Source organism: Sinocyclocheilus rhinocerous, unplaced genomic scaffold (assembly GCF_001515625.1).
Source record: "Sinocyclocheilus rhinocerous isolate Xijiao unplaced genomic scaffold, SAMN03320098_v1.1 scaffold2835, whole genome shotgun sequence".
Taxonomy (NCBI): Eukaryota; Metazoa; Chordata; class Actinopteri; order Cypriniformes; family Cyprinidae; genus Sinocyclocheilus; species Sinocyclocheilus rhinocerous.
Genome location: NW_015664204.1, coordinates 210,609 through 219,702, shown reverse-complemented (window position 1 = coordinate 219,702; position 9,094 = coordinate 210,609). Strand labels below are relative to the sequence as shown.

The window sequence follows — 9,094 nt, the reverse complement described above, 5'->3', positions numbered from 1 at the left end:
GAGAGAGCCCGCGAACATCGAGAAGTATGATTCAATTCAGCGAGTCGGTTCATTCGGACGTTTCGTTTTGGATGAACGTGTTCACAGAGCGGAGTCACTGAATCCTTTGATTAATCACTCAAATGTGTCTTTTTTTAATCTTCCTAGTCTTATTGCTGCTTGTAACTACATTTTTGATTAGAGTATATAGATTAAATATTGTATTCCAACATTATTGTTAAAAACAAAATTACCAATACTTTTCCCAGTAAATCTAATTCATTTAATAATGTTGGTTATTAATAACAGTAACACTAATTATTCCAGATATTGTTCCAATCCCACAGTTTTACTTCCAACAAAGTGATTCCGTACAGTCGAGTCATTAAAGGAATCGGTTCAGAAGAACGGCTCGTTCGAGCGCCAGCGAGAGATTCTGCTCAGACTGAAGTCAGAAATGAAAGGTGTCGCTCTTACAGCCGCTCGCACTGCTTCCTCTGCATTTACTCTCCTTCTGCACTGATTCTGAGGATAACAACACGCTCGTTCTGTACAGAGCGCCTGTCAAACTTTAACGCGTTTGACTCGTCAGTTACGCGAAACTTTCTGTGTTTTTTGACAGAGGATTTGCTGTTATGATGTTGTCTCTATATTCTCTTGTCATTCTGCTTTCTTCTGGTGAGTAACTTTGTGGTTTTTGTATCTCGAAGCTTTAATATTCCAGCAGGAAGGTGTGTTTGCGAGTCAGATGCTGCTGAGCGAATCAGATGTGTCAGATTTGAAGATTCAAAACGCATTCGGATGTTGATCAGATTATTCTCAGTCATCCAGTGACCATCTCTGATGATTATGGTGTGTGTGTGTGTGTGTGTGTGTGTGTGTGTGAGTGAGTGCGTGTGTGCGCGCGTGTGTGTGTGTGTGAGCGTGTGTGTGTGTGTGTGTGTGTGTGAGTGAGTGCGTGTGTGCGCGCGTGTGTGTGTGTGTGAGCGTGTGTGTGTGTGTGTGTGTGTGTGAGTGAGTGCGTGTGTGCGCGCGTGTGTGTGTGTGTGAGCGTGTGTGTGTGTGTGTGTGTGTGTGAGTGAGTGCGTGTGTGCGCGCGTGTGTGTGTGTGTGAGCGTGTGTGTGTGTGTGTGTGTGTGTGAGTGAGTGCGTGTGTGCGCGCGTGTGTGTGTGTGTGAGCGTGTGTGTGTGTGTGTGTGTGTGTGTTCACAGTGAGTGTGTGTGAGCTCAGGGTCGGTTCTGATCCGGTTCCTCTGGACTCGAGCTCCGGGTGTCACTCCGGACTCAAACAGCTTCACGGACAGCAGGTGACCGGCCACCTGCCGCCCAACATCACGGGACACTGGGTGTCCAACAGGTGAGGAGCTCCAAATAATGCTCATTAAATTCATCCTAATCAATGCACGGAACTCTTTCCATTCTGGACTCAATTCTGTGCAGATCCTTTGATATCTGTCGCTCTGGAGCAGGATAAACTGCTTAAAACATAATTGAAATGTTCTTGAATTTGTGATATTTCACTTAAATTGTATTTATGCATTTGGTAGATGCTTTTATTCAAAGCGACTTACAATAAAGGCCCATCAGAGACAGTATTCGATGCCACTAACAGATGCGGCATTGAATAATGTGAATATTAATGTAAAACGGCTAAGAGTTTTAACTAATAGATATCAGCATGCTTTCCCACACTGTACATTAAAACAATAGTTTTGCATCACAAGTTTCTGAAATGTTATGTTTGAATATGCAAATGAGGGATTCTCTAATTAAATATGCATTGATTTGCATACATAAATCTGAACATTTGTTCATAATTCTAGTTTGATTTTGTCCTCATATTAGAGTTAAAGGTTTTTCCAGAGGGGATTTGGGATTTTTCTTTTTAACATGAATCAGAAAATACTGTCAACAAACAGATTTTCACCATGTTTTCAGGAGTATAAATCAGTGTGAGTGAAATATGAACAAACCTTCAGAACATAGAGAGGAATAAAACTGCAAAGTGTGCTGTTTGTAAGAGAAAAAACTCTTTAAAGATTGAAATCTACAGACGCAGATAGATAAAGTGCAACAAAATGTGTGTTTTGGATGTCTCACTCCACTTTGATATATTTCTTCGTGCCCGCTTCCATGTTCAAAGCCTGTCTTGATGACACACTGTACACTTGTACAGCTGTTCTCCTTTGAGCACCAGTGTTTTAAAGCCTTTACTCTCGTGATTCCAGCTGCGAGGTGCGACCCGGCCCGGAGTTCATCACCCGCTCCTACCGCTTCTTCCCCGACGGCAGCTTCCAGGCGCTGCAGTTCTACTACCAGGACCCTGAGTGCAGCGAGCCCAGCTACAGCCTGCTGATCCGGGGCGGCGTGCGGCCGCTGCAGGCCTCCTGGCTGGTGCGCGGAGGAGCCGTGTGCGAGTACCACCTGAGCCGCGTACAGCTGCTGTGTCACGGCCCCGCAGCGGCGCTCATCCAGCGGCGCCTGCGATCGGCCTGCGACCTGCGGCAGCCGCTGCGGCCCGGTCTGACGTACGAGCTGTGGGACGAGCGTCGTGACTGCACCCGCGGCTTAGACTTCAGCATGCAGGAGCTGCAGCTGATGCGGCTGGAGCGGAGCGGTCACCATGGCGACCCCAGCAGACAGATAGAGGAGCTGTTCCTGGGAGACGTTCACACGGAGCGCGCTCAGAGGAGACTCCACCAGCCCGCGGGCTACCAGACCCCCCTGCAGAGCGCCAAGGTCAGCAGGCTGACGTCTGCGCCGCTGCACATGCATGCGCTCGATTAGCACAGCGCATTAATATTGAGCGAGAGCGAAGAGAGAGTCGCACACTGTCAGCTGGAGTAAGAAAGAAGCGCTTAAAACAGAGTCTCTACTTCAGCATATCAGCACATTTTCACATGGATTTAAAGTCAACATCAAATGTTTTATTTTCCTGATGCATGTAAATAACTGGCTTAGTTTGATCAGTCGCCGTTTTCAGTGGCCCTTCATCCCGTTTCACGCAGAAATACGTCATAAAATGACTTTAAATGATTTAAAGACAAAACAAGCATTAATATATGCTAAAACGACTAAAAATCAAGATATGTCTTATTTTAATTCTTTTCTTTTAAGAATTTTTTAAAATGAGATAAAATAAGCATTAAATACACTAAAACGACTAAAAATCAAGATATGTCTTATTTTAATTCTTTTCTTTTAAGAAATTTTTTTAATGAGATAGAATAAGCATTAAATACACTAAAAGAAGTAAAAATCAAGATGCATCTTAGTTCATTTTTTCAAGAAATGGTTTAAAATAAGACAAAACAAGCATTAAAAAATACACTAAAACAATAAAAAATCAAGATATGTCTTATTTTAATTAATTTTTCTTTTAAGAAATGGTTTAAAATAAGACAGAATAAGCATTAAATACACTAAAAGAAGTAAAAATCAAGATACGTCTTATTTTAATTAATTTTTTGGTCTTTGAACAAAGTAACAAAGATTCACATTCATTCATTTTAAAAGTGATTTCTAGACCTGAAAATGTCATGGACATTAATACAATCTTAATACTCCATGTGCATTTTTATACAAATATACACTTTTCTAGTCGTGCAAAACTCTAAAATATTTTATTGGATAGAAATGGTCAGTAAAACAGCAACTTTAACTGTGATTATGTGCTGGAGATAACCACAAAAGATGTGAGATTACTGATAATTATTATTGATTTAGGGAAATCAACACACTTGAATGAAGTTGTTTCTCTTGATCTTCAAAAGCTTTGAAACTAAAGCAGGGGTCCGGAGGGCCTCAAGATGACTTAAAATGATTAGTAAATTAATTAATTAAAAAGAGTGAAAAAACCCCGAGGAGTGTTCAGTTCCTAAAACCTCTGGAATCCCGAAACCTGTTTTCATTTCAGATATAATTATTTTAGCGGCTTATTTTAATATCCTAGTTTGAAACCCAAACCAGGGTCCTTTAAATGTTGCTAGAAAGTTTGATTTAAAGCTTCTGCTGGAATTATAATTTGCACCTGTAGATGATTTTCAATTATGAGTGACATGACAGACGGTCTGGATTCACAAACGCGTTAAACTTCAGCCTTAAAATAAAACCCGGCGAAGCTGAAAAATACATGAAGCTTTCGACAGAAGAATGATTAATTCATGAAGTGCCATGTTCGCTGAAGTACAAGTCTGTATAATACATAACATTGTACTTAATTTGGGAAGTGGCATCGCCTGTGATTAACTCATGCGAGCCGCCGGCTGTCACGCATTCATCCGGAGCCTCCGCCGCTATCACCGACCCGTTCGCCAGCTCTCTCTGAGACCGCTGAAGAGCGTGATTCGAGCCGTGTCGGCCGCTCGGCTCCCGTCTGCTTCAAAGGGAATGTGGGAATAGTGTTTGCGAAGGCCAGCGCTCTGGATTGCGGCTCTATCCGAGCGCCGAAGCTGAGAGATGAGCTTTTTCTGATGGATTCATTTCTTTAATGTGTGCGCCCCCCCCCCACCACCGGGAAACATGTAATGCAATGTTAATGCATTCTAGTTCAGCCTGAATTATTGATGGCCGGCCGACTCCAGTAAGAGCCGTGTAGAGGAGCGTCCCGCTGTCTGTCAGCCCTCGGATTGATTGAGATTAAATCAAAGCCGCTCTATAATCGAGTGACGCTCAGAATTATGATTCAGAACTGTCCTTGCGTCTGTCAGCTTCTAACTTCTCTTTCTGTGCTGCCTTTTTGCATTGATCTGTGCATGCATTTTTATGTCTTGCAAACTAGTGTTACTTTAAAATCATTGATCACTTTCAGTTTAGCTAAAGTTTCAGTCATTTTGTTTGGGTTTCTTTTAGTACTTGAAATTAAACTAAACAAGAATGAAAAATGTTGCCTTGGCAACTAGCTGATTTTTTTTTTTAATCAATTTTATTTCAGTTAACATATATTTTAAGATGGTTTTAGCTTTAGTATAGTTAACTATAACAATCCTGGTTTAGCTTTCTATTATTTTCTACTAATTCTACTGGTTTGTCACCAACATAATCTTATCATAGATTTAGTTTTTGACACTTTTTTTACTGATGCTTCCAAAGTTTATTACAAGAAAAATGGTTTATACACTGCAAAACTTAACTATTATTAGAACTATTATTATTTCCTGGATTTAATTTGTTGAGAGAACTCAAATATCTAAATTGTCACTTATAACAAAAAACTTCTTATTTCAAGTCGACTAAACTTAAAATGTTAAGGCAGTATGAACACTTTAAGTTAAAATTAAAAATAGTGTAGATTTGGCTGTCTGTCAGCTCTCGGATTGATTGAGATTAAATCAAAGCCGCTCTATAATCGAGTGACGCTCAGAATTATGATTCAGAACTGTCCTTGCGTCTGTCAGCTTCTAACTTCTCTTTCTGTGCTGCCTTTTTGCATTGATCTGTGCATGCATTTTTATGTCTTGCAAACTAGTGTTACTTTAAAATCATTGATCACTTTCAGTTTAGCTAAAGTTTCAGTAATTTTGTTTGGGTTTCTTTTAGTACTTGAAATTAAACTAAACAAGAATGAAAAATGTTGCCTTGGCAACTAGCTGATTTTTTTTTTTTAATCTATTTTATTTCAGTTAACATTTATTTTAAGATGGTTTTAGCTTTAGTATAGTTAACTATAACAATCCTGGTTTAGCTTTCTATTATTTTCTACTAATTCTACTGGTTTGTCACCAACATAATCTTATCATAGATTTAGTTTTTGACACTTTTTTTACTGATGCTTCCAAAGTTTATTACAAGAAAAATGGTTTATACACTGCAAAACTTAACTATTATTAGAACTATTATTATTTCCTGGATTTAATTTGTTGAGAGAACTCAAATATCTAAATTGTCACTTATAACAAAAAACTTCTTATTTCAAGTCGACTAAACTTAAAATGTTAAGGCAGTATGAACACTTTAAGTTAAAATTAAAAATAGTGTAGATTTGGATGCATCTATAAAATGTGTTGACTAGAAACCAATCAGTACATTACATCACATTGGTTTCCTGCAAAGAATGAATAAAGTTACATTATTGCATAATTAAGAAAAAAAATAGTGAAGAAAAAGTAATTGTGTAAAGCAGTAGACCATGGCGCTGGCAACACCAAGGTCAGGGGTTCGATTCCCAGTGAATGCATGGACTGATAACATGCATCGCTTAGTTGCAATGTAAGTCTCTCTGAATAAAAGTGTCTACCAAATGCATAAATGTGAATGTAAAAATATAAATATTTACAGCAAATACACACAAAAAAATGCATTGCAAAATGAAATGGATCATGTAAAAACAGCATAATTCTTAAGTGGTGTTAAGTTAAGTAACTTATGTTTGAGATGTTCAGATTGGGTTTGCTGGTCAGTCCTCCGTATTTCTGCAGCTTGACCTGCTGCTCTGCTGTTTAGCTCTTGCTTGTGTAGGAAGGGTTTTATTTCCGTTCGGTCTCATTGGGTCGGTGCATTGCATGCTAAATCAGATTCAGATGGGCTGAATAATCTGAGCAGTCGGGTTCTCTCCGGAGGCTCCGGGCGTGAAGCAGAAGCAGGTTCTCTGTGCTGAAGCTCGTCGATAACCTCTGAATGATTAACCAGTTTAATATGCCAGGTCAAGTTTATTTATATAGCGCTTGCTTCTCAGCAGCAGTAAGCAGACAAACAGTGTCAGGATTCAGGATTTTCAGATGTGATGTTCTGCATGTTGTGTCAGTGCCATCATTCATCATGGATGTTTGGTTTAGTGATGGTCTGTCTCACACTGACGACCTTTGATCTTTGGTCTTTATTTTCTCTGGGAAACCTAAAATATATAATATGGAAAATATAAAAAAGCTAATTGCGACTTTTTATCTTACAATTCCGACTTTTTGTTGCAATTCTGATTTTATATATAATTTATTCTCACAATTTTCTCAGAATTGTCTAAACTGCAATATAAAGTCAAAATTGTGAGACAAAAAATTCTAAATTATGATATATAAAGTCAAAATTGGGATATAGTCAAAATTGTGAGAAAAGTCAAAATTGTGAGAAAAGTCAAAATTGGAATGTAGTCAAAATTGTGAGAAAAGTCAAAATTGTGAGAAAAAAGTCAAAATTGTGAGAGAAAAAAATCTAAATTGCGATATAAAGTCAAAATTGTGAGAAAAGTCAAAATTGTAAGAATAGTCAAAATTGCGATATAAAATCAAAATTGTGAGAAAAAAGTCAAAATTGCGATACAAAGTCAAAATTGCGATATAAAGTCAAAATTGCGATATAAAGTCAAAATTGGGAGAAAAAAGTCAAAATTGCGATACAAAGTCAAAATTGCGATATAAAGTCAAAATTGTGAGAAAAAAGTCAAAATTGTGATATAAAGTCAAAATTGTGAGAGAAAAAAGTCAAAATTGGGATATAGTCAAAATTGTGAGAAAAAAGTCAAAATTGTGATATAAAGTCAAAATTGTGAGAAAAAAGTCAAAATTGTGTCAGAATTCCGACTTTTTTCTTGTAATTCAGTTTTACTCAAGTTTATTTCTTGCAATTCTGATTTTATATCTCAATTTTTATTAGAATTAAGAAGAAAAGTCCAAATTGTGAGATTTGAAATTGCGCAAAGTTGCAATGATAATATGATAATATACAAATATATGACAAAAAGTATACAAATAAATAAAAATCACAACCACACAGTAAGACCAGGAGCATGAAGAGTGAGTTTCAGATGATGTTTTTCAGAGCGAGCGCTGTGGAGTCTGTCGGATCGTGTCTTCGGCGGATCTTCATCATCCTCCGGTGCTGCCGGCTCGGCCCGAGCGTCCGGTGCGTCTGCAGGGAGACTGGGTGAGCACGCGGTGCGAGGTGCGTCCGGGAGTCCTCTTCCTCACCCGACAGCTGACCTTCCACGAGGACAGCCAGACCTGGACCGGACAGTACGAGCACTTCTCTGACCCGGTCTGCCGTCACCCCACCTTCAGCATCTCAGCCAGCGGACGCTACAGCCGCGGAGCTCCATCTGCAGCCATCGGGGGCGCCGTCGAGTTCACCTTCACCGGTCAGTCACCGATATCACCAGCTGATTCGTCGAAACATTGACATATGCAAATGAGGCATTCTCTAATTAAATATGCACATATTTATGAACATTGGATAAACTCAGGTTCAAATTCTAGTTTGATTTTGTCAAAGGTAATTGCAATGTTTTATATCGCAATTCTGACTTTTTTCTGGAAATTTTGACTTCGTATCTTGCAATTCTGACTTTTTTTCTCAAGTTATTAAAGCAACAGACCTCAAACCTGAGCATTAGTTTGAGTTTCTCTCCTCTTCATCTGTGTAATGCCGTGGCTCTCCTGCAGTGACGCACATGACGGTGACGCCCATGGATGAGGCCACCGCGTCTCTGCTGAAGGTGCTCCGCGGGCGTGCGTGTGGGTCCGAGGGCTCGTGGCAGCGGGGCGTTCCCCAGGACGTGACCTCCACCTCGGGCTGTGCGGCGCTGGGTGTGCGTCTGCCTCACACCGAGTACGAGCTCTTCAGCATGGGTCAGGACCCGTCGGGACACAGCCTCCTCTACAACGGCCAGAGACCCAGCGACGGCTCCCGGAACCACAGACGGCGGAAGGGAGGGAGACGAGACGAGCCGCCAGCCCACTTCTGAGAGTGTGAGATTGCGTGTGTGTGTGAGTGTGTGCGTGTGTGTACACGTGTGTGTGAGAGAGAGAGAGAGTGAGTGAGTGTGTATACGTGTGTGTATGAGTGTGAGTGAGTCTGTGTGCGTGTGTGAGTGTGTGTGTACGTGTGTGTGTGAGTGTCTGTGTGTGAGTGTGTGTGTGAGAGAGAGAGTGAATGAGTGTGTATACGTGTGAGTGTGTGTGTGTACGTGTGTGTGTGTGAGAGAGAGAGAGTGAGTGAGTGTGTATACGTGTGTGTATGAGTGTGAGTGAGTCTGTGTGTGTGTGAGTGCGTGTGTATGAGTGAGTGTGTATGAGCGAGTGTGTCTGTGTGTGTACGTGAGTGTGTGAGTCTGTGTGAGCGTGTGTGTGAGTGTCTGTGTGTGTATGAGTGAGTCTGTGTGCGAGTGTGTCTGTGTGTACGTGTG

The 9,094-nt window shown here is 40.4% G+C and overlaps 1 protein-coding gene across 1 annotated transcript; it reads left to right on the top strand.

The window, feature by feature from the left end:
- Positions 1–407: 407 nt before the first annotated feature.
- Positions 408–8,653, top strand: LOC107729937 (protein APCDD1-like). The gene is made up of 6 exons (XM_016540673.1): positions 408–443; positions 602–657; positions 1,192–1,336; positions 2,208–2,718; positions 7,732–8,047; positions 8,352–8,653. Exons 2-6 carry the CDS (start codon positions 615–617, stop codon positions 8,651–8,653), a joined length of 1,317 nt encoding a protein of 438 aa, XP_016396159.1. The 5' UTR covers positions 408–443; positions 602–614.
- Positions 8,654–9,094: the final 441 nt, after the last annotated feature.

What these genes read in the sequence shown, in the direction of transcription:
- LOC107729937 (XM_016540673.1), top strand. Translation starts at nt 615, where the DNA reads ATGATGTTGTCTCTATATTCTCTTGTCATTCTGCTTTCTTCTG. An exon ending in TGTCATTCTGCTTTCTTCTG is followed by an intron (nt 658 to 1,191) that starts GTGAGTAACTTT and finishes GTGTGTTCACAG; the next exon opens with TGAGTGTGTGTGAGCTCAGG. An exon ending in CCCCCCTGCAGAGCGCCAAG is followed by an intron (nt 2,719 to 7,731) that starts GTCAGCAGGCTG and finishes GATGTTTTTCAG; the next exon opens with AGCGAGCGCTGTGGAGTCTG.